The sequence below is a fragment of the Carassius gibelio genome, chromosome B13, assembly GCF_023724105.1.
Source record: "Carassius gibelio isolate Cgi1373 ecotype wild population from Czech Republic chromosome B13, carGib1.2-hapl.c, whole genome shotgun sequence".
Taxonomy (NCBI): Eukaryota; Metazoa; Chordata; class Actinopteri; order Cypriniformes; family Cyprinidae; genus Carassius; species Carassius gibelio.
The window spans coordinates 8689279-8715468 of NC_068408.1; the positions used below are offsets into that span (position 1 = coordinate 8689279).

At 37.5% G+C, this 26190-nt stretch overlaps 1 protein-coding gene across 3 annotated transcripts in view; it reads left to right on the forward strand.

Annotated features, from left to right (window-relative positions):
- Positions 1-1347: 1347 nt before the first annotated feature.
- The window catches only part of slc8a3 (solute carrier family 8 member 3), a 36716-nt gene continuing 11873 nt past the window's right edge, over positions 1348-26190 (forward strand). For all 3 annotated transcript variants that reach the window (XM_052573492.1, XM_052573493.1, XM_052573494.1), the window contains exons 1-2: positions 1348-1731; positions 10709-12565. In XM_052573492.1, the coding sequence (XP_052429452.1) occupies positions 10794-12565 (1772 nt within the window). In that variant the 5' untranslated portion in view covers positions 1348-1731; positions 10709-10793. The remainder of the gene's footprint in view (positions 1732-10708; positions 12566-26190) is intronic.

A 26190-nucleotide genomic window follows, 5' to 3' on the forward strand; every position in this document is an offset into this window, starting at 1 on the left:
CAGCCCTGTATGTCAACAGAATTGAGCTTAAATTCAAAAACGTCTGTTACATTTACTTATGTCTATAAATGTCACACACTCACAGGAAGTTGTGTAAGGAGTTTTATTGTGTGTGTTTGCAACCCATTTTATTACATGTGTGCTAACAGCAGACACTTTTATTCAAAGCAACATACTGTACAACTTTCAGTGTATTCTTTTTATCAGTATATGTATTTCAGTTGACCTTGGCACTGCACTAGTCACAGGAACAAATAGTTACATGATGTGAGGCATTTCAAGGTAGGATAAAATAGAATAGTCAATGAGAAAAAAGGTCAGAAAACATTTGATTTTTCTCTCTGTGACAGGTGGTTGGGAAGAAAAATAGTGTTTGGTTATGTTGGCTGAATTTATTTTTATTTATCTTTTTTCATTTTGATTAAATATTATGAATTTATTTTTTCTTTTGAATAATATACACAGGAAAATAGTTCTAAATATTACAAGGGTAGTTTGATGGTTAACCCTGATAATCAGGGCAGGCTAAACGAAAGATATATAAATGCAATTTAAAAGGATAGGTAACCCCAAAATTTTAATTTTGTCATAATTTACTCATCCCAATATCACTCCAACCGTATATGACATTCTTTATGAGGAACTCAAAAGATGAAACACATTGTTTGAACACATTCCACAGGAGAAATAAAATCGTACAGGTTTAAAAAGACATAAGGGTAAGTAAATGATGACAGAATTTAGATTTTTGTTCGAACTGTCTCTTTATCGAGGATAAATAAGATGTGCACAAAATTGATTAATATAAATGTTTTTGTATCAAACTCTATTCAAGGATGGTCAGTTCCGTCTAGCACAGACAATCTCAGAATGACCCCACGCGCGCAGATGTGATATTACATGCACATGAATTATGGTGCATCTTCTCGGACCCAGCTGATGCGATGACGTAGACGCGTGTGTCCGCGTGTGTTCGGTGGAGGGTGTGTTTCCAAGGCGAGATCTGGAAAGGGGGGTAGAAGAGTTTACTTTATTTCACAATATTTGCCCATCTTAAAATTCTCCCTCTCGTGATGCACAGAAAAACTAGCAGGACAAGTCGCACAGTATCTCAACTGCATGATCAAATTAAGCTGTAATTAAGCAAGAGGGTTATTGATGCCCGCAGATGAAATGCACAGATGCTGACGGATTTACGGTTGCACCGGTGCTGACTCGGGATGCTTGGTCATGAAATGATACGAGGCCCGCTCGGGTGAGAGGACACCAACTTGTTTCCTGCGCTATAACGTAAGACGGACAGAGAGCGAGAGAGAGAGAGAGAAAGAGAGAGAGGGAGGAGGGGGCGCGAGCGTTCGTTCGCCGCTGTTGCTCGGGGCTCGCGGAAGAACCGATCACATGGATTCCAAGGTTCCATTTTTCAACGGCGCTTCGATCTGAGCGCGCGCTGACAGCCCCGGTGACCGGCGCATCCATCAGAGCCGCGCGAGGGAAAGAGGCATCACTTCGCCGGTTCTATCGATTTGCCGGAACTGGGCAGGCACCGGAGTCGGTCCGTGTGTGTGTGCGTGTGCGCACGAGTAAGGAGGGCGAAAGCGGCCCTGGGGTATTTCTGCCACCGAGGAGCAGCCAGCTGCACGCTTAACAGAGAGGAAACCGATCCGGCTGGAATATTTGGCGTTGCCGAAAATCATTTAGGAGGAAAGCATTCCTCATTTGCTCAAATCACAGGTACATACCTTCCGTTAAATGCGTTTGCGCGTAGCTATTGATAGTCAGCGATAATTAGTGCAGTTCGAAGCGCCACCGGCTTTATTTAGGGGTAGTTGGAATGTTGCGAATGTGTCTCGGTAAACGGCAGACGCTGTCCAGAGTGGATGTGATCAGCGCGATGTGGAATTGCTGTGGTGAAAGAATGTCTCCAAATTTGCGTCACAGGATCATTTCCACCATAATGCCACTCAAACGTAAAATAATCATTGGCAGTGCTGCATTCGTCATCGTAGTGAAGAAAGAAAGCAGCATAATAATCTCGATTGTTTTATTTTTATGATAAATATGTGGATTTAGTTAATAGCGATTTAGAGACTCGTATGGCTCATCTGGGCTGTGAACCGAGAGTCGGTTTCGTTTTTTAAACTAATGTTTTCTTGACGTTTAGGTCAGCGGTTTCCGAACGTATCTTCATCCGTTGATGAGGACAGATCACTGTACTAAAATACTCTTAACAGCGTTTCCTGCACTACTATAGTTCGATTCCCGAACAAATGACTCCCCTGAGCCGGTTCTTTTTGAGTGAATCATTTACATGCTGTGCGGCCAATGTAGACCGATTCATGAACGATTTACTTTTATGAGCCGGTTTCTTCTTAGTGAATCCAAAACGTACAGCGTGGCCAATAAACTTCGTTTCCCTAACTAGTGACTCTTGTGAGCCGTTCTTTTTTGGGAATCAAAAACATGTGTCAATCACTCGGAGCCGTTTGAAATAGTGACTTACTGAACCCCAGTTTATTAGTTTCATCGCGTTCGTCTTTTGACTGCTGTTTGAAGTAATTGTGAATAATACTTATTTTCATTTTGTGTGTTTAAAAGTATTAGAAATGTTATTAGAAAAGCATAGTTAAATGTCTTATTAAGTCGTGGCCTAGTGGTTATAGAGTTTGACTCCTAACCCTAAAGTTGTGGGTTCGAGTCTCGGGCCTGCAATACCACGACTTAGGTGCCCTTGAGCAAGGCACCGAACCCCCAAATGCTCCCTGGGGGCCGCAGCATAAATGGCAGCCCACTGCTCCGGGTGTGTGTTCACTGCTGTGTGTGTGCACTTTGGGTTAAATGCAGAGCACGAATTCTGAGTATGGGTCACCATACTTTGCTGTATGTCACTTCACTTCACTACTTCCATGTTGTTAAACTTACACCTGAGGCAGTTGGGATTTGTAATATGTGCATATGGGATTGTAGAGTTAGTCATCATATGTGAGTTCATCATGAAACCTCATCAGGGGTCCAAACAGGTAAAGAGAATTTGCTGAGAAATGTGATTAATTCAGGACAGCTGCCACGTTCCACACTCTCTGACACTGTTTATATCCCTATCAGGTATCGCCCCAACTGGGGTTTTCTTAAAATAGGGTGGTGGGAGGCTCGTGTTTGTGGGTGTCTCTAGTTCGCTCTGTCTCCTGTTACCCTGAGAGACGTGTAGCACTTCTTCTTTCCTCACCAGGCCGATGAGAGCCAGAACTTTAGGAAATAGATATGCTGCCGGTGGCAAACTTGCTGTTGTGCATTTGTGTGTTTTTGGCTTTACGGTGCCGTTTTTGGGTGTGAGTGTGTATGACAAAAATACCTAAATTTGTACACACACTCGCAGACATGACTGACTGCCTCCAATTTTTTCTCTAATGAGCACACACAATTCGTTAGCATAAAGGCCTCATTAGTATGTTAATTTGCCTGAGTTGTTCATAGGCCTTTTGTGTGAATATTTGTAGTCTTTTCATTGTCTGAAGTGAGAACACTAAGATGCCTCTCAGCGGCAGTTATCAACAGTTGCATATGAAGGGATTTGTTGAGGGTTCTGCGACGCAGGCTGAGGTGTGATATATGCAGAGAGCGGAGGAGTAAAGACAGAAGTTCCCAAACATACTTTTCCCCCCATGATTTATGCCTAGTGTGTTGCCCATTTGCTAGTAAGTCCCAGTCATGGAGATTGTGTGTGCTTCGAAAAAGCAATGAGGCAGCTATTTGCTGTTTGCCCATTGATTACAGGTGCCAACGAGGTACTTTAACGCATGCTGAGATCCACATGATCGTATTAGCCTGCAGCTCACAGGCATCTCATTGCCATGGGAACAGCTGAGGCGGTGGAAAGGAGGTTACCCACGATTGGCTCATCATCCTGAAACGCTGCCAGTCATGTTTCTTGAGAGGTCTGACCTGATCTTGGTATGAATGAGATTCAAACCCACCATCTGTGTGATTGGATCAAGACATTGCCAACAGCTCATAGTTTAACCTGTTGATTTCATTGAGTTTCATTTCATTGAACCAGTGTTTGAGAAGTAGCCATAAGCTACTTTGCAATTAAAAGTAGTAAAAGTGATCGTTTACCCATAAATTAAAATTCTGGTATCATTTAAACATCTTTATGTTGTTACAAACCTGTATGATGTAGTTTTTCTGTGGAACTCAAAAGACAAAATTTTTAATAATTTTTAAAACCATACATTGACAAAAAGTCAATGGGGTCCCATTAATTTTTGTTATTGTTTAATTTAATTGAAATAAATCTGAAATCAAATACAATTATAAATTTCACTATGAACAGTAGAGTATATGATGCTAGCAAGGAACAGCAAGGTCATGGGTTTGATTCCCAGGAAAAGCAAGAACTGCTAAAATGTAAATTTGTAACTTGAAAGTATTCATGCAACTTTGTAAAATTACAATTGAACATCTAATGTCACATGGACTGTTTCTACCAATGTCCTTACTACGTTTCTGGCCTGAGAACATTTCGGTTATGTTGCTGTTAATGCAGGGTCAGAAAGTTCTTGGATTTCATCAAAAATATCTTAACTTGTGTTCTGAAGATGGGTTTGGAACGACATGAGGGTGAGTAATAAATGACATAATTTTCATTTTTGGGTAAACTATCCCTTTAAGATTGGAACTGAAAAATAAAAGCTAATTCAACATATTATATTATTATATATAAATAATAATACAATAACACTGGTCTCATGTTGTCTGGACTACAGTATTCTTCTTTCACAGAAGAAAGTCAAGTCATTCAATTTTTCTCCAGTCCACCGACAGAAATAGTATGCAGATAGTCTTTAAATTTCAATAATCAGATTATTTCTGGCCAAAGACATTGGTTCTGACGAAAAAAGAGTGAGAAGAACAGACCAAGAGCAGGAGGAGGATGAAAGGAGAAATGTGTAATTGTAAGCATGGAACAGCTACTTGCTCTCCAAACCTATCTCTGTGTGGGCTTTCCAAGCAATGCTGTGTGCAAGTGTGTCGTCTTTTCTACTGTATTTTTTCAAATGCTGGCATTGACTCTGATGCTGAGAGAGTGAAAGAGATGGTGTGTGTGTGTGTGTTGTCCTCACTGTCAGCACTCTACCATCTCATGGGTGTATTTGGAATAATGTATAAGATCTTTTTCATGTTGCTTACATCCAAGCGTGCATCAACACACACACACAAACACTCACAGGAGACCTGCACCTTGAGAATTGGAGAATCAAATTGTGGTTTTATTACACAGTGCTTTTGGAGGGTCAAATTGGGATTCTTACACGTATGAGTGCATTTGACCAGAGCTGAAGATCTCCTGAGGTCTTCTGTGTGGGTGTTTAGCAGAGAGATCTTTCCTTCCAGTCCTCTGAGCAGCTATACACTATACACTAATTCACAATACAGTAACATGACCTGGGGATAATCAGTTTATTTTTTCTCATTATTAGGTTTAACAATCAAGAGGTTTTGTTAAATTAGTGCTGTTTAGTTATGTTTAATTAACATTACCGGTAATTTTTAATAAATTATTGTAGAACATGTTTCCATTTAATTCAAAATTTCATGTTTAAATTGATGGGTTATTTGCCATTTCTGTGTCATTTTTGCTAAATTCAATAACAAGTGAAAATTGTTTGCACAACAGTTTTTCATTGTACTGTATGTAAAACGTTGGCGCAAATAGTGATTTTTAAGATTTTACCTTTGTGTGATTTGAGAATCTGCCGTCATCACAGCCATACTATACAAAATGTGTCTTGAAGAGTCCCAGATGAGTGCAGAGCTGCTCACAGAGGACATTTTTGTTGCATTTCTGTCTTTCAGGATGTTTAATTTCCACATAATGGCCAGACTGACTGCAGGCTCAGTGTTGTATGATTTGTGAGAAGAAAACGGACAAAAATGACCCAGAGGAAGGGCTGTATAGGAGTGTTCAGACTGGAGATGTTAAGCATGTAAAATAGTCATATTGTGAAATATTATAACAATTTGAATTCTGTTTTAGATATTTTCAAATGTAATTTATTCCTGTGATGCAATGCTGAATTTTCAGCATCATTCTAATACACTGATCTTCTGCTCAAGAAAACATCATTAGTAGTATTATTAATAATCTTATTATTATTAATGTTGACAACAGTGTTGCTTAAATAATTTTTGGAAAGTTTTTATAGTGATTTTGGACGAATGTAATGCATCTTTGACAAATGAAAGTACTGATTTCTTAAATCTGATTTCTTTATATATATAACATATTGGTAATGAAATTAAAGATTGTTCAGTTAAGATGTCAATCTGTGAGGCTTAGATGTAGTTTTTGTCAAAATGTTTTGACTATTTTCCCAAAAATGTGAAAATGATTGTTAAACAGCAGAAGATACAAATCCTGTGTGAATGCTTATGTGTTTTTGCATGTATATGAATTTAGCAATCCTAGTGAAACTCTACATCCATGTGACTTCAACTGCATGTGGCGTTCGCTATGCTTTGATGGTAATGTTTTGTGATAGTTTGGTTGTTTGGCAGTAAATAAACAGTCTGGTCACTGTGGTCCAGTGGATTGGATTCAGTTTCTCTGATGAGCAGATACAAACCTGCGCCAAGCCCCAAACGCACACACATCCGAGCTTTGTTTGATTTTTATGAGCATGATTTCAGAGACTCATAAAAATATTCCTGTCCCACGCGTTTCAGTGTGTTGCTATGGTAACAGGTGCTGACTTCATGTGCAGGGATAAGACAGATCTTTAGCTTCAGACACTCAGCAGCTATTCGGATATAATGCTACATAGCGCCGCCTTAGACACACACACACTTTTAGTTACGTTCTCTGAGGAGCAACTCTTCTTGTTGTGAGGGGCATGTCCTAAAAGTCAAAGCCGAATAGATGAAGAGAGATTACAAACACGGACAAGTCTCTTTGTGTCATTGTGTGTTGCATTGTATTTGTAGTAAATTAGTTACACCAATTATCAACCACAATCTGCTGACTAATTCTTCACACATTCTCTAACTTAGCAATAAGTAGGTTACAAACACACACACACACATGGTCTAAATCACATGAATATAATCATTTGCATTGATAAGGTACAACACAAACTATGAAAGCATATTGTATTAAATCTAATGTATTACACATCTCTAAACTGTGTTTCAATTGGTCTTTTGTGTACTAAGCGTATTTGTCACTAAAAAGGAAAGTTTACTTCAGTAATGAAGATTACACATTAACAGAGTTTTTGTTATAATATGATGTATTAACAAAGAAAGTGTATTGCTGGAAATCAGTATTGCTGGTGTTCAGTGAAAATCGGAAGGTGAATTAATGCATTTATGCCAAGAAATAAGGATTTATCCACTTTAAAAATATAGGGCATTTTCAAACTGATGGGATGCACTTCATTTGTATTAAAGGATTAGTTCACTTCCGGAATACAAATTTCCAGATCGTTTACTCATCCCCATTTCATCCAAGATGCTCATTTCTTTCTCCCTTCATTCGAAAGGAAATTAAGGTTTTTGAGGAAAACATTCCAGGATTTTTCTCCGTATAGTGGACTTCAGTGGAAGATAACAGGTTGAAGTAGGGCTGCACGATTATGACAAAAATCATAATTGTCGATTATTCCCTTGAAATTATAATTACAATTATCACAATTTACATTGAATGATGTTTATACCATTGTTTGATGCAACTGCATGCCGTATTGTTATATTAAAATAAACAAGCCGAAATAATCTAACTGAAAAACTTTTTGTGCTTTTCTATAGTATTAAGCCTCAAATGTCAACTATACATCGGATTAGTTTCTTATTAAATTATAAAAAAGTAAAAATATGAATAATATTATAATGTTATACTAAAACTAAAATTGAAATAATGGGAAAAACCCTTAAGATAAAATGTAGAAAGAAATAAACGCACCTTAAGCACGCAAAATAACGTAAGTGGACTTTGAACGATTAATTTTCACTTTGAACGATTACGTAATTGTGGATCCATAATTGTAATTGTGGTTAGAAATTCGATTAATTGTGCAGCCCTAGGTCAAAATTACGGTTTCATTGCAGCTGTAAAGGGGTTTACGTGATCCCAGCCGAGGATTAACTTTCTTATCTAGTAAAATGATCAGTCGTTTTCAAAAATAAATAAGTAAATATATGGGTACTCTTTAACCACAAATGCTCATCTTCCACTGGCTCGATTATGCGTGTCCGTGACTTTTATGCATTGCAGATCAAAATGGTAGAGAAGTGACGAAAAACTCCATCTCGTTTTCTCCTCCAACTTCTAAATCATCTGACATCATTGTTTTACATTTTCTTGTAAAAGGCGTTTGACTATATATGTAATGCGTGAGGTTGAGCTACCGCAAGATGACCATTTGTGGTTAAAAAGTATATCAATTTGTATTTGTCTTAGAAAATGGCTGATTGTTTTGCTGGATAAGACCCTTATTCCTCATCTGGGATCGTGTAGAGCCCTTTGAAGCTGCAGTGAAACTGCAATTTGGAGCTTCAACCCATTGGCTCCCATTGAAGTCCACTGTATGGAGAAAACCCCTGGAATCTTTTCCTCAAAAACCTTAATTTCTTTTTGACTGAAGAGACAAAGACAATTATACAAAGTAAATTATAAAGATATATGTAAATGTAGATAAAAGATAAATGTAGTAATCTTTCATGTCTAAACTTTGTGATTGCACACATCATGTGACTACAGGCTTCCTCTTTATTTTCTCTTCTTTCTTTCTTCCTTCATTTATTGTTGTATATGGTAGACAGAGAGGAGGGGGAAGCTCAAGGCTTCAGGCTGGGCTCTTTTGCTTTACAAAACAGTTTTTCCTCATTAGGCCTTCTGTTTCTACACTGTGCTGTTTACTTACAACCCACTGCATATGTGTGAGTGTGAGAATGTTTGTTTTACTCACTATAATCAGGTCTGGCTCTTGCATAGTCCACTTATGCTCATCTGCATCTGTTTCGCAACAGCTTTTGAGTTTATGACGTTTAGGAGATTGATCATGCAACGTAGTTAAACTGCTTCCTGAATTTTAGGAAGCAGTTGCAGGAATCATACATTTTTTATTATTCTGGTTCCTTAGTGTTTCTTCTTAATAATTTGTAGAAAGAAATAATTAGGATTAAATGCAGGCTTTTCACAAATTAAGACCTCAGACCTCATAGAAATACTATTCAAATTTAAAATAGCCGTTTTTCATTAATATATTTAAAAATGTAATTTATTTATGTCTTCAGTCTTCAGTGTCACATGATCCTTCATAAATCATTCTAATATGCTGATTATGTGTTTAAGAAGCATTTCTTATCATCAACGTTGAAAGCAGTCATGCTGCATAATACTTTTGTATCTTTTCATTATGAAACACAAGTTCCAAATCTTCAGTTCAACAAAGTTCAAAACATTATAAAGGTATCTAATGTAACTTTTGATCAATTTAATACATCCTTGTTTAATAAAAGTATTTATTTCCTTCAAACATTCCTGTTTAAAAACATACAGACCCTAAACTTATCAACATAGTGAATTTGAGACTCATTTTTATTTCTCCTAGGGAATTTGAAGAGAAACATGAGACATGGTGGATACTTAAATGAGACATCCATTCTGAGCTTTCAAAGAGCAATCCCTTGAGCAAAACAAATTTCCTCTGGGTGCATTTCTGTGTTAGAGAAAGAGCAAATGAACTGCACACACACCACCTCCATCTCCATGTGGATTCACCAGAGCTGCTCCCACACACTCCCACATACACACTCTGATCTCCACTGGTGCAGTGGGATAAAAATGTAATGAAATAATCTGTGTCCATATTAGTTAATTATTCCCAGCTCTCTGGGTGAAACTTGCATACATTTCATTTCCAGAACATCATGTAACCTTCTAGTTAAAGACACATTTCAACCAAAAATTTTATAAAAGCTACTAAATTTTAAATTTTATAACTTTAACATTCTGTGGAACATGAGAAGACTTTATCTGGTTTGTGATGCTTTAAGTAGACGCCAACTCTTTGTGCCACTCCTTACATTAAAGCTCAATTTATTTAAGCAGCTTTTGTCTTAAGCATTTTGCTAAGCTAACAGAAGCATAATTTATAAACAAATACAAAAAAAATGTGTATTACCCTGATTATTTTTATAATTCTTTTCAGTGTTTATCCATCTTGGGTTTATTTATTTCTTTATTTTTTAATGAGGGCAAACCAATTTCCCCAAAAAAGTATTTTAGGATTAAATAGCCTTTTGAAACAGGAGCCTTAAAATGCTGCTTCAATAGCCAGCACGTTGGAACGGAGCAACACGCTGCCCTTGCTCTGTTGTTGATGTTTTCCAGTGCGTCATTTTGGACATTGCTTATTCTGGCAACATTCACACCTGCTGAGTGAGGCCTTTTAGCTTTCTGCTGTGTGGACCTTTAGTATTTCACCATATTATATCACACACACACACACACACGCACTGCTCGCAAATCTAACAAAGTATAATGGATTTATTTGCTGAATTCTCAGATGGGATTGCTTACATTACTTTTGCAATGCTCATACTCCTGACCGCTGATGTCAGGTGTCTTTCCTCGGTCATTAGGAAGGTGTTTTGTTGGGTTATGTACCAGTTGTTCTCTGATTCACTCCCTTCTTTTCTTTTCTCATAGGTGGCGTGTGGAACCAAAGACAGCCCAGTGCTGGATTCCCGAAGGACAGCTAGAGATCACAGACCCTTGAGGTGAAAGAGGGTGCATGGATCGCTCAAGGACAAAGACTTCTGCCTACCTTTGGTTGGGCGTGGTTTTCGTGTCATCAGCCTTCCTCTGCGCAGAGGCGGGAGTCACGCCGAGCCCGTCCCTCTCGAATAACATCACATGCGTCGGGGAGGCGAGTCGATGCCAGCCTGGCATCATCTTACCTATTTGGTACCCCGAGGACCCTTCCATGGGTGACAAGATCGCCAGGGTCATTGTGTACTTCGTGGCAATGATCTACATGTTCCTGGGGGTGTCGATTATTGCGGATCGCTTCATGGCTGCCATTGAAGTCATCACCTCCCAAGAAAAAGAAATCATCGTCAAGCGTCCGAATGGTGAGACGACGACAACGACAATCAGAGTGTGGAATGAGACCGTGTCCAACCTCACGCTCATGGCGTTGGGCTCTTCTGCCCCTGAGATCCTTCTCTCCGTCATCGAGATTTGCGGGCATGAGTTCCACGCTGGTGAGCTAGGCCCAGCCACCATTGTGGGCAGCGCCGCCTTCAACATGTTTGTGATCATTGGCCTGTGCGTGTCGGTTATCCCGGAAGGGGAGGTCCGGAAGGTTAAACACCTGCGTGTGTTTTTCGTGACAGCCGCATGGAGCATGTTTGCCTACATCTGGCTCTATATGATCCTGGCTGTGTTCTCGCCGAACGTTGTCCAAGTATGGGAAGGGCTTCTCACCTTGGCCTTCTTCCCCATCTGTGTCATTCTAGCTTGGGTGGCCGACCGTCGCCTGCTTTTCTACAAGTTTATGCACAAGAAATATCGCACGGACAAGCACCGAGGTGTCATCATCGAGACGGAGGGTGACCGTTCAAAAGGCATCGAAATGGATGGAAAGATGATGAATTCTCATTTTGTTGATGGCGGAGCTGCTAGTAATTTGATGGGCCTGATTGAGGGCAAAGAGGTGGATGAGTCTCGCAGAGATATGATCCGTATCCTGAAGGACCTGAAGCAGAAACACCCAGAGAAGGAGCTGGACCAGCTGGTGGAGATGGCCAACTACTATGCACTGTCTCACCAACAGAAGAGCAGAGCGTTTTATCGTATCCAGGCCACGAGGATGATGACCGGTGCCGGCAACATCCTAAAGAAGCATGTGGCAGAGCAAGCCAAACGCAGTGCTAGCGTACAAGAAGTTCACATAGAAGAACCCGAGGAGTATGTGTCCCGCATCATGTTCGAACCTGCCATTTACCAGTGTCTGGAGAACTGTGGCGCCGTTCTCCTCTCAATTGTTCGTAAAGGCGGCGACATCGCTAAAACAATCTATGTGGATTATAAAACAGAAGACGGCTCTGCGAACGCCGGTGCGGACTACGAGTTCACTGAGGGAACGGTGGTGTTCAAACCTGGTGAGGTCGTGAAAGAGATCACTGTTGGCATCATCGATGATGACATCTTTGAAGAGGACGAGCATTTCTTTGTGCGGCTCAGTAATGTGCGTGTTCTGGAGACCGAGGATGAGGTGCTGTCACCCAGTAGCCTGCCGTACCCAAAGGCCTTGCTGGGATTCCCTGCTGTTGCCACTGTTACCATCCTCGACGATGACCACGCTGGCATCTTCACTTTTGAAAGCGAGTCCATGCACGTGAGTGAGAGTGTGGGCATCATGGAAGTGAAAGTGCTGCGGACGTCAGGGGCGAGAGGGACAGTCATCATTCCGTTCCGCACGGTGGAGGGACTAGCTAAGGGCGGCGGAGAGGACTTCGAGGATGCGTACGGAGAGCTAGAGTTCAAAAACGACGAGACCTGGTAAATATGCTTTATTTAATTCACATATATTTCCTTTTTTCAAGGGCAGAGTGTAAAAAGGGTGCACTTTTGGAAGCTTAGGTATATAGTGTATGAGGTATAAAGGTATACAGTGGCCTCAAAATTTTTTTTTTTTTTTTGGAATGTCATTGCATTAGATGTTTTTGCAAAATGTCAAACCAAGTGTCACTTGCAAAACAATGATGCTAAAGCTAACTAGCCAATTTGCAATTTAAACTGCATGAGCTGGTGTCAAGTTAATGAATGTATGAAGTACATAGTTGTAAATCAAAATACTTTTTGGTCTTGATTTTGAACAATGTATCAATTGTTTTATTAATGAAAACCAATTAAAGTTCTTTGTTTGTGAAAAACTTTTTTTTGCTAAGACATTCATACATTTCTTAAGTGTTCAAACGTTTTTGGGGCCACTGTAAGAATGTGTAGTTGAGGAGTTGTGCTTTTATCTTTGAGATTCATGGATTTGGTCATGCAGTGCTGTGTTATAATGGCTCTAATATAAAGGTGCATGTGCCAGAAGTTGCTGCTGTTTGTATTCTGTCTGCTTTGTAAATCTTTTGTGACTTCCAATATGAGTGATATACAATTAAATCACTTTTACATACATTTGTTCTCTGTTTAAGCACACAGCGTAACTCCATAGAGTTTAAGGGAAGGGTCTGAGATTTATCTCAGGAAAGTTGGTGGTTAATTAATCTAGTTCATTCATGTGAGATTTAGAAAGAAATCCAGTAATACAGTAACACACAGACCAGATAGAAACAGAGAGACATTTGGTGTGCTGGTCCAGATATGCTGCTGTATATTAATAGTTCAGTAAGAATATTCACAGCGTATTTCACATGACACTCCATCCCACCCACTGTCTATATGTGAGTAGCTGACACGTCTAAGGACTTTTTTTTTTAATTGACATCAAGATTTTTGGTTAGACTGCATATTAATATTTAAAGGAGTGTATATCTTAGTTTCTGTGTTTGGTCATTAAGTGTTTCAGCATTTTTAATCCCATATTTTCCCCCTTTTTAAGTGGCCCTGTTTTGAGACCAATGAATTTTTAAACTCTAAATTATGCAAGTAGCCTCTGAATTAATATGAGATTATAAATCATGCATGGATCATAATGTATAAAATTTTTTTCAAATGGAGTATAGTGTTACATTGCAGAACATGTCAGCTATCCAGAAGTATTTTGTGTCAATTGTGCTGTATGCATTCACCATTATCTGCATTAAGTGACTGTTTTAAAACTTAAAAAAAAAAAGTATAATCTATGTATATTTTCCTTTATTTATTTATGTTTTGTTTTTTTTAAATTGTAAATTCAGTTGAACTTGGCTGCCAGTTGTTGTATGAATTTCTTTTGTTTTTGCAATTTTAACATCTTGTGTTCCATGTAGAAAATATTTCAGTCAACATAAGGTTAAGCAGATAATAAAAGTGCTTTTAGTTTAAAGCAAATAGTTCTGCATAAGGAGCAGGTTGATTGAACAGACCAAATTTAGACATGAATGCATTATTCCTCTTGTGCTTTAGATAAACACATTTTACCTACTTTTTAATTATAAAAGGTACACAAAATATTAATTAAAAAATTAATTAAAAGTTTCATTCAATGTCCAATGGGCTGAAAGATCTCAGGAGGCACAGACAATTTGCTTGTCATTGCAAAGTTTCGTGAAGAACAATGCATCCAAACATCATGAGTGGTATCATGTGTAGAAAGTGACACTTTAGCTAGTGTCGTACAGTAAATGGTGATGAAGGTATCATGACAGCCCTAGTACACAAATAGCAGGCACCATTCCTGAGTTACGGTTGAGCCTATGGACTGCTTGCAGAGAGAAAGTTGAGTAAAGGCATCTGCATCAATCATAACCAAGCACCTGCCGTTGCCACCAGCAGGGTTTAAATCACCGGCCCCCTAACCAGTGCGCTAACTAACTAGATTATATGGAGCTATACACCCTTCTGTTCTGCTTTAAGAAAGGTCACCAGTCAGCACAGGCAAGATCTATACATTTTGTCTCTCTCTCTTTTTTGTAGGGGAGTTTTATATCACTGTGACCCCTCTTCACTGACCATTAAACCTTAGGAGATAGAGACAGTAGACGAGAGACCAGGAAAGAAAGCTATTTAGAGAAAAGTGTATTCATCAAATGACACTTATAACCTACTAAAGCTGAAAGAGTAAAGGAAAGAGCTCAACCTCTCCATCTCTTTATATCCATTTCTCAGTTTTTTTTCCTGTGCACTAATGTCTAAGTGTGAGTGTGTGTGTGTGTGTCGGGGATCTCCTCCTCAGCTGGTGCTTGTTATATTCCCATGATGCTGCAGCAAGATGCACCAGGAACCAATTTTCTCTGTCTTTTTTTCTCTCAAGTACTTTCATTTCAGATCACCAGAAATGGTGTCCTATTGGCCTGGTTTAATCAGTTCTAATTTATTTTGCTACTTGTGTTGTGTGGTAGTAATGCTTTTTGTAAGTAAAATAGCTTTATTTGAGCTCATTAATAATTAGGTGTGATTTGAGTTGTTGTAATTTATGATCTTCTGTAATTTGAGTCCACATAATAGATGAAAGGCAAGTTACTTTATGACCAAGTTTAGACACTGTAGTTTATGAGCTGGTCTGGTTGAATTTCTAGTTGTAATTTTAGACACTGTAGTTTATGAGCTTGCTTTAAATACAGTCACTGGGAGTTAAGTATTATATTGTGTGTGTGTGTGTGTGTGTGTGTGTATATGTATGTTTTTATTTAGCAATGACACATTAAACTGAAAATGTACAGTAAAGACATTTATAATGTTGCAAAAGTTTTCCATTTAAAATAAATGTTGTTCAGTGATTTATTCATCGCAAAAATTTGATCAGAGTTTCCATGAAAAAAAATCAGCACAACTTTTTTCTGCATTGGTAATGATAAGAAATGCATTTTTGAATGATTTCTGAAAAATAATGTGTCTGGAAAAATGGATGCTGGGGAAAACATTATAAATGTATAGTCACAGTCACTGGAGTTAGTTGCTGTAGTCTCTGGAGTTTGTGTGTTATTTTCCCTGTAGTTCAGTCAGCGTTGAAAGGAATGATGAAAGGAAAGCAACAGTAGAAAGAGGTTGTGTATCATTAGCATTCCCCGATTGTTCTTTGCACTGTTTTTCTGCCTCTCATATCCCCTTGGACTTTCAGACCTTTTTGGTTGTAAATCTAGTTATAGCAGAGCTCCACTGTGTAATGATGAATCATTTAGAATAGTAAACATTCATTTTTTATAATGCATTAACAGGTGCTTCTAGAGAATATGTTGTGATTTCTTCATAGAGCAAAAACATGTAGGCAAATGTATCAGTAGTAGCTATTATAACGTGTAATAAGCTGCTCTCATGAGGTCTTTAGGCATGAGGCTTATTGGTAATTGTGTGAAGTTAGAAAGATGTCATGATTGTAATGTAATGTGATGATTTTTAGTTATTCCTGTCAGCGCTGTATGGGAGCCTGTTTCCTGCCAGTGAGTAAAAAATAAGATAGAAAATTGTCTTTTTATCTTACATTTGTGATCTTTTCTCACATTTATGTGTTTTTATTTGAATATAAACATTCAGAGAAGAAAAGTCTGAATTGTGAGATGTAAGCTTGCAGTTGTGAGGAAAAAATTCACAACCAACTTTTTTTGTTATTATGTGGCGGAAACAAAAACAGTAAGAATTGCGAGATGTAAATGTAAACTATTTTGCAGTTCTGTGTGTTTATATCTCACAATTCTGAACTTTCAGACATGTTCTTCTAATTTATTTATTTATTTATTTATTCCATGGCAGAAATGAACTTCCATAGCACTTTGCCTAGTTATATTGAACAATAATGAGACAATACAGCCCAGTCACCAAGCAGTTTTTAACTGACCACCATAATTATCTGGTATGTGGAATAGCAGTATTTTCAAACTGTTTATCCTGTCTTCTACATTTACCACTACTTTTATTTATAACCTCCAAGCCGACACAGTTGAGAGAAATTCATGCAAGGATCTAGGATTATATAGAGGGACTGTGCTTGTGTCTGTGTGAATTTGAGTTTGTTTCACTCATGTTTTACTACATTCTCTCCAGACATCAGCTTGAACATCTTAGTGACTCCTGTGAATGGAAAAACCCCTCGTGACAGGCAGTGAGAGAGCAGACGAGGAGAGCTGCTTGAATAATGGATTGAACAGCAAAGAGGATGAATATATGATGTAAATCATAAATTATTTTGCATTTCAAGGAATAGTTCATACAAAAGTTAAAGTTCTGTCATCATTTACAAGCTCAAACCCTTGTGACATTCCTTTTCCAGTTTTGTGTGAGGAACAAACTGAAATGTAAGTCTTTGAAATATCTGCATTTTTATTGGCGTTATTGATCTTTGATTATACTTGGTTAAAAGAAGATAAGTGATATTATCCATACCTAATGTTGAATTATGTATTATGTACTCTTCTGGCCAGGAGGAGCTGCTTGGTGGCATGTTGTTTGTGTACGTGTGTGTGACTTTCCCCAGGGCTCCAGTTTAATATGTAGGGGTGTAAATTCAGTTTGATCCAGCACACTTTGCGCATCTCTCTCTCTTGAGCCCTATTGGACTGGACTAGTTTTCCCTGAGGAGGTCTGGTAAATTTGTGTTTTGCAGACGTACTTTGTGATTTCAATCCTGTCAAAATGCCTCTGTGTTTTTCTCTCACAAACTAGGTAAAGAGTAAATTACCTGCTGTTTTTGTGTAAACTTTCAAATCCTCTGATAAATGTAATTCTGTCTGCACAGAAATGTCACTGACTGAGGATTATATTGAGATTATATTGTTTCTTTCACCACATGTCTCGTTTATTTTGATCTTAATTCTTACTGTAAGGCTACGTTTCTCAATCAATATAAATGTAGAAATTTTTTCTAGCATTTCTACATGGTAAAAAGTTTTATTTTTTATTTTTATATTGTTTCAGTCATTCTGTTTTAAAATTACACTTTTAATTCAGCAACTATTAGAAAAATTTACTAGCACTTTGATTGAACATTGTTTCTACACAATGTCAGACCATGGTTAAGTACTTCTCTAACTAAAAAAGAAAACTAAATCAACCAAAACAAAAAAAGGTTAATTAAATCACGGAGAGCCTGAGCATAGACTGCTCACAAGAAAAACTAATTTATCCACAAAGTAATTAGTTTCTTCTCTCTATTATATATAGTATGCATACTGTATTTTTCTGTTTGATTGTACTTTAAAATGCATTTTAAATCTGTAATGGCTTTCATCTTTCATCTTTCGATCAATTTAATGCATCCTTGCATTAAGTTTTAATTTCTTTAAAAAAACATACTGACCCCAAATATTTGAAAGTTGGTGCAGTTTACAATTGTTGTAAGCTTTAACCGAGGTCACAGTCAAGACTTCAAGACTGAAGTATGCAGCACACATTCATCAATGAGTTTCATTGAGTTTCTGACCACTGAGCCGTTATAATTAACATACACAAAAAGAGATTGAGGAGCCCTTTGGAATTCCCTCTGTAATCTAAAAGACAGTTTGAGTGAACAGCGTCAGTAACATTACAGTCAAGGATCGATCAATGGAATGATTACAGCACTCTCAACCCGTGAACCAGAATCCTATCCTAGAGTCCCTCTACAGCCATTTCTTCAGGATTGCTGATTAAGGACATGCTTAAGTAAGGAACAATCATTGTGTGGATCAAACCAGTGGCGCACTGGAATATTTCCCTAGGTACTGTGACAGGATCCAAGGATCATATCTCAGCAGGATAAAGCTCAATTCAAAAGTTTGCGGTCGGTAGGTTTTTTCATGTTTTTGGAAGAAGTTTCTTTTGCTCACCAAGGATGCATTTATTAGATCAAATATATTATTACAATTTAAAGGGATAGTTCACTAAAAAGTGAAAATTCTGTCATTAATTACTCACTCTCATGTCGCTCCAGTCCTGTAAGACCTTCGTTCATCTTCAGAACACAAATCAAGATATTTTTCTTCTGACCCTGCTGAGACAAGGACATTGCTACAATAGTCCATGTGACATCAGTGTTTTTTTTATGAAGCTACAAGAATACTTTTTGTGTGCAAAAATAACCACTTTATTCAACATTTCTTCTTCCACCATTATCGAGAGTAGGGGTGCGACGGTAAATCGATTCATGGATCAATTCTGCCACTTTCTGAATGCATCGCGGTTCTTTCTGGAATCGATTCTGAGCTTAGTTTTTAACAGAAAATTGCACTCTAGGCTAGTTTCTAAACACACAGTCAACACACTCAACACAAAGAAGAGAACCTGTGAGTAATGTAAGTAGTTAAATGTACTTGTACCTCAGTTTTTATGCTTTTCTGACGCAAGATTAAAGTAAACACAGCCCATTCTGAACACTCTTGTAATACGCTTCAAACTTTAAGAACTTTATGAATGATTATTTTAGGTTCAAGTGGTGTGTAAGGAACTGGAAGCAAGCAGCGGCTGTTTCTAAAGCACACGGTGCCATCTGCTGACAAAAACAAAGCTCAGAAACAATTCTAGATAGAAATGTGATGTATTCAGAAAATCGCAGAATTGATCCAGGAATTGATTTATCATCGCACCCCTAATCAAGAGTACATTTTTGGGTGAACTATCCCTTTAAAATAACAGTTTTTTCCATTTTAATATGAATTATATCATAAAGTCAATTTAAACCATATATCACACTGCAGTATCAGCCACTACTGAGTAACTATTTTATCTTGCCAAAGTAAATTTTTAACTGCATTTGGCACTTAGCGATTGTTAATACAGACTGTGCCGGTAGGTTGCAGGTTAATCAGAGGGTAATACTCACAGTTGAGTACAGAAGTGGCCCCATCTGAGTCTCAGCGTCACGCTAGCAGCTAGCTAAGCATGTTATTAGCGCCACTAGCGCTGACCACCCTGGAGTACGAGGTTCCGGTCTATTGTTAATAGCCGCCAGTGGAGTGTTGCCTGAGGTGAGCTCAAGGAAACAACACTAACAAGAGTAACTTATCTTATATAGACATTTTCACACACAAATATGCGTGTTAGCATACTGAATCGAGAAATGCTGTTTTATAACAAAGTTCGGGAGGAACAGTCGCAGTTCATTAACCTGATTAACACAAGTGGAGACCAATCAGTAATCAACTCATGACAAGGTATAAATAACAGCAGAACCTATCTCTGTTCATTGACAGTTTTCAGCATCCCTCCTCCACCCCATTTCTCCTCACTTATAGATCCATCTACTCTTACCACAACCGGGGGGAGTACTCTGGGTTCGGGCCACATCCCGAGCTCGGAGCCCTCCACCCGGACAGCACGCCAAATACGCATAAACTTACGGTATTAATATACGTAGATGTGAACTCGTGAAAGTAACTGGGAAGGCTAAAGTATGTGTGTGTGTTTGGGGAGCCAGAGCTTTGCTCCTTTTCAGCTGAAGGAAGCTATGTCTCCTTGGCAACCACAGAGAACACGAGCTCGCAGGCATGCGCGTGTGTGTGTGTGTGTGTGTGTGTGTGTGTGTGCATGCACAGTGTGTGTTTGTGTTTGCAACAAATTAGTCTGTGAACGTGTATCTCTGGTTGTGTGTGTATTTACCCATCAGTGCAGACATGCATGCACTCTCTCTCTCTCACACACACACACACACCCTTTTCACTGCAGGGTTTATTTTTAGCACGTGTCTCTTATATAATCAGGGTGACACTGGGGAGAACATAGACTCTCTCTCCTTCCTCCTCACTCTTGATTTGGATATCTGTGTGCGTGTGTGTTGTACGCAGATGAGACGATGAGAGGTTTCTTAGTTGCATATTTCTGGTGCAGTTATGATGCTCAAGAGTGTCTCTGTGCCTGCAGCTCTGAATTACTGAATATAGATGAAAAAGATGTTGCATAAACACAACCAATATGCACAGAACACCTCACAGACACAACACTACTACTTTCGTACAGAGAACACGTGGGAGAGAGTGTGTGTGAGCAAGTTAGTTTTAAATTAAACTGATGTCCATCAGTCAGCTCAGGGCCTGATGATAATTCACTTCAGCAGTGTTGTTGTTAACTGAAAATAAACTGTTAAAATAATCGATAACACTTTAGAATAAGGTTCCATTAGTTAATGTTAGTTAATGCATTAATTAACATGACCAAACAATGAACAATACATTTATTACTGTATTTATTAATCTTAGTTAATGAAAACGCTCATGCTAATTCACAGTGCATTAACTAATGTTAACAAGCAGAACTTTTGATTTTAATAATGCATTAGTAAATGTTGAAATTAACATTAACTAAGATTAATAAAGGCTGTAGAAGGATTGTTCTTGCTTAGTTCACGTTAACTAAAGTACTTAACTAACATTAACTAATGGAACCTTATTCTAAAGTGTTACCAAATAATCAATTGAAAATTACTTTCATTAATTGAAATAAAGTCTGTATTTATATATTCTGTGTAAGGTGTAGGACCGAAAAAAGTTCGCCCAATTGACTTTTCTACCTGCCTGTCAACATATATTTGCATACCTCTGTGCACCTGGTTCGCACAGACAAGATACGTCATCAGCGCATTCACTTACGTAATCCACATATATCACGTTTAATTGAAATAAAGCTAAACTGAAATAAAATGTAAAAAACATATTAGATGTAAAACTTAAACTGAAATGTAATTAATTTAAAGGGATAGTTCACCCAAAAATCTAAATGATGTCATTAATAACTCACCCTCATGTCGTTCCAAACCCGTAAGACCTCCGTTCATCTTCGGAACACAGTTTAAGAAATTTTTGATTTAGTCCGAAAGCTCCCTGTCCCTCCATTGAAACTGTGTGTACAGTATACTGTCCATGTCCAGAAAGGTAAGAAAAACATCATCAAAGTAGTCCATGTGACATCAGAGGGTCACTTATAATATTTTGAAGCATCAAAATAAAAAAGCATAAAATATAACAAAAACTACGACTTTATTCAGCATTGTCTTCTCTTCCGTGTCTGTCGTGAGAGAGTTCAAAACAAAGCAGTTTGCATTACTACACTGCTTTGTTTTTAACTCTCTCTCACAACAGACACGGAAGAGGAGACAATGCTGAATAAAGTCCTAGTTTTTGCTTTTTTTGGACCAAAATGACTGACTGACCCTCTGATGTCACATGGACTACTTTGATGATGTTTTTCTTACCTTTCTGGACATGGACAGTATACTGTACACACAGTTTCAATGGAGGGACTGAGAGCTCTCGGACTAAATCTAAAATATCTTAAACTGTGGATCTGCTAACATGAAGAGTTTAGCCTCAACTGTATTTTCAGCTGAACCCTTGATTAGCTTGTTCAGGTGTGTTTGATTAGAGACGACACTAAAACTCTGCCGAAAAATAGATCTCTTTGTGCGCTGAAATATCTCAGGTTTTGATTTGCGTGAATAAATTAATTATGAAATTCGAACACAAAATGTCTCACCGCTTATCATGGGCACAGCTGTTTAGGGCAGAAATTCTCATTAACGTGAGCAAGATTTTATCATTTGTTGCTGTATCACGCTTGGTTAGGACATGGTGTAAAGCTGTGTTCAGACAGGGAGTAAAAATTAATTCTTCATGATGTATGCACCTAAAACCCATGTTTTTTTATTGATTGTTTGTTTGTTTGTTTGTTTCAATCTGAAAAGCAATCCAAAAGCATATGAATTATAAAATCTGCCATCTATGTGGTTTTTATGATATTTAAAAAAAAAATGTTTTGAAAATGTTATTTAGTCTAAATAGTTAACTCATATTTCAAGGGTGTTTTTTTCTCTGTCTGTCAGAAAACTGTATTACTGTAATGCCAAGCACAATGTTCATATCTGTGTCTGAATTCATTTTTTTCCACTCACATGTGGCATTATATATATATATATATGAATGGAGACTGAGTGAATGAGTAATTGGTCTTGAAAACACTTGAAATTGCATGTTCCTCACACAGTCCATACCATAAGATGAATGGACTTAAATGACTTTCATCTTTTCTTTCCATTATGAATGCTTCTACTTTATTGTCTCTTAGCATTGTGATGACTTTATCCAAGATAAATATACCAGATATTGTCTACACAGTTTGCTTCAGTTTTATTACTTGCAAAATGAGTGTATGTGAAGTGAGTAAAGAAGGACTGGGGCAGTATGAACAAAGTTTTTGAGATCAGAGCATCATTCTCTAATATTGATACCATTAGTATTTAGCAGGTCTACTAAGAAATATATTGATTGTGTGTTTTGTCAGCGTAACACATTTGTAGTAGTTGGCAGCTGAAATTGGCAGCATTATTTCAGATAGAAATAACAAAACATGTATAATTTAGTAAATACTGTGGTTGACCACTAAGGTTAAAGGGATACTCCACCCCAAAATGAAAATGTTGTTATTAATCACTTACCCCCATGTTGTTCCAAACACGTAAAAGCTTCTTTCGTCTTTGGAACACATTTTAAGATGTTTTGGATAAAAACCAGAAGGCTTGAGACTAAGTAAAATACACTGTCAAAGTCCAGAAAAGTATAAAAGATGTCGTCAGAATAGCCAATCAGCCATCAGTGGTTCAACCGTAATGTTATGAAGCGACAACAATACTTTTTCTGTGCGAATAAACAAAAAGAACGACTTTATTCAATAATTAATCTCCTCTGTGTCTCTCCAAATCACCGTAGCTCCATTTTGGAGAATGTGAGCTGAACGCAGGCAGCGTACGTGCTTCTGTCTCAGCCGCGCGACACAGATGCACTGTTTTCTTTAAAATCAAAGTGTAAATATACGTAGAAAACGTATCCTAGTGTCGCGGCTGACACAGAAGAGCATACACTGTCTGTGTGATTAATAAGTGATCAATGAGAAAATTTTCACTTTGGAGTGGAGTATCTCTTTAAGGGATTGTATGGACACTTTAGGTTAATGGTCTTAGTTTTTTTTAATAATATTGGAAGCTAAAACTGTTCAATTCAAATCAGCTTGTAACATTCTAGTGCTTGTACTTTTCAGGATGGCTAAGAGCAAAAACAGCAGCAAGCGCCTGGAGTTGTTATGGCAACCAGATACATTCCAAGCAGATTTGCTGATAGATGTTCTAGATTGAAGGTATCAGCAAAGCCAGCTCTGCAGTGTGATACTGTTGAAAATCACAAACGGTGCCAGAGAACGTAGACGGCTGAGTATTTATGCTTTTTAGTGCATTGTCAAGACATCAGCACACACCTTGTGAAACTGGCATCATCTCGGGTAAATCCTAGATCACATTTTGTAATGTAGCAGTCCGTGAAAGTGTGTTTTAGGCTTAAGATTCCATTTAGTTCCCAAAATGGTAAAAGAACAGAGGAGGAATGTTGCCTTTTCTGATTTCAAGCTCATATGCAAGGTTTAGATTCATTTGTGGCAAGCTCAGGCAGTCTGCCGAGTCACTACATCTCGGAGCAGGTGGAGGAGCCGTTGTAGGGATTTTTTTCTCAATACAGAAATAAATCTTGTTTGCTGTATATCCTTTACTTTTAGCCCTGTACACTCAAACACACATACACATATACACGTGTCTTGGTCCAGGCAAATGGACTATTAACCACAGCACATGTGCCATTCCTTTTATGCAGCACTTCATAAACTTTTTTTTTTTATTTCTTTACTGGTATGATACTAAATTCTGTAATTTTATAAAACCATGTAATAGAAAACTGGGTTGTATGATATCAATTTGTGTATAAAATGTTTTTTTTTTTTTTTTAGAATGACATTTAAGCTCTTTGCAAACCAAATTTATTACATTTTATAAATGACTTTAAATTATACATAAACCTTTTGGATCAGATTATAAACTAAAAGCATTGAACGTGTAACATTGTAAAATAGTTAAAGTTTACCCTTACTTTATTTAATGACATCTTGATAAAATCATAAAAGCTTCTATTTTCTTACAATTTGTGTTATTTTTTTGTAAAAACAAAAATGCAATAAATACTTTTATTGTATCTATGTTTTTTCTCATAGAAATATACTTTTATTCAGCAAGAATGCATTAAATTGATAAATAGTAACAGTAAAGTCTTATATTGTTACAAAATATTTGTATTAAAAAAAAATATATATATATATATATATATATATATATATATATAGTGTGTGTGTGTGTGTGTGTGTGTGTGCGCGTGCGTTTGTGTGTGTGTGTGTGCGCCTTGTCTGTCTTCGCTGTGTGAGTGTGAGTGAGAGAGGCTGAGGATGTTTGAGTATAATGTGTCCGCTAATGGAAGGGGAGCAGGAGGGAATGAGAACATGAGTATGTTAGACTGAAAGACATATTAGAGAGAGATGAAGCGGCGTGGATCTGCGGACAGCTGTACTGTGAGTAACTGATCCGAATGGAGGGAGGGGGATGTTCACAGGTTGAACACACACGCGTACACACACACACACACACACACACACACACACACACACAGGAACTCTCATTGAAACACATCTGAAACAGGTGTTACTCACAGTCACAGAGAAACCAGGTCAACATCAATCACATGTGGAGTTATAAATACACACATACACACACACACACACACACACATGCTGAGAATTTAGCATTGAAAGAGTGACAGAGTGTGAGAGGGAAATGGATGTTACAGATAAGAGGTGTTAAAAGATTGATTCTTTAAATAAACACAAATCAAAAATTTGCCAATGTTACTACCGCTGTGTTGCTAGCTAAGATATCAACTACTCTGTAAGGAAATGAGTTAAGCTACTGTAGTGAACGCTAGCCTTTAGAGAATTAGCTTGCTACATTCAGGATACTTTATAATTCTTCATTTAATTCAATCTTATATATGTTCATTGAAGAACCAATATATCTTCAAAATACAGTAGAAATTGTATTGGCTGTTTTTATCTATGTACATATAAATTCAAAGTGTGGTGGTGTTAACATTTTTTTCAGTTTTGACCTCTCCTCAACAAGGCTCCATTTATTTGATCAAAGATACAGTAAAACAGTGCCATTTTACTCACCTTTTTCGCCAACACTCAACCATCTAATACTAGCACTTACCTTTTCTTTCCTTGTCTATCATATTTTTGAGAAAAACAAACAAACCTGGCTACATGTTATGTACTAGACTAACTGAGACTTGTCATTGCACTTGTATACTGTTGTTGTTCTCTTGTTGGTCTGACTGCTTCTATTGTTCTCATTTGTAAGTTGCTTTGGATAAAAGCATCTGCTAACTGATTAAATATACATGTAAATGCATTATTCTATGCATTTTCCATTTTAGTATATTTTAAAATGTAATATTCATGTGATGCAAAGCTGAATTTTCAGAAGCTATTACTCTTGTCTTCTGTGTCACATGATCATTCAGAAATCATTCTAATTTGCTGATTTGGTGTTTAAGAAACATTTCTTCTTATTATCTAACAGCTGTGTTAATAATTTAGTGAAAACCATTTTGTATTTTTTTTCTTCAGTGAATTAAGAAGTTATAAGAATTTTTTTTATTTAAAATATAAAAATTGTGTAAGATTAATAAGCATCTTAAGTCTCA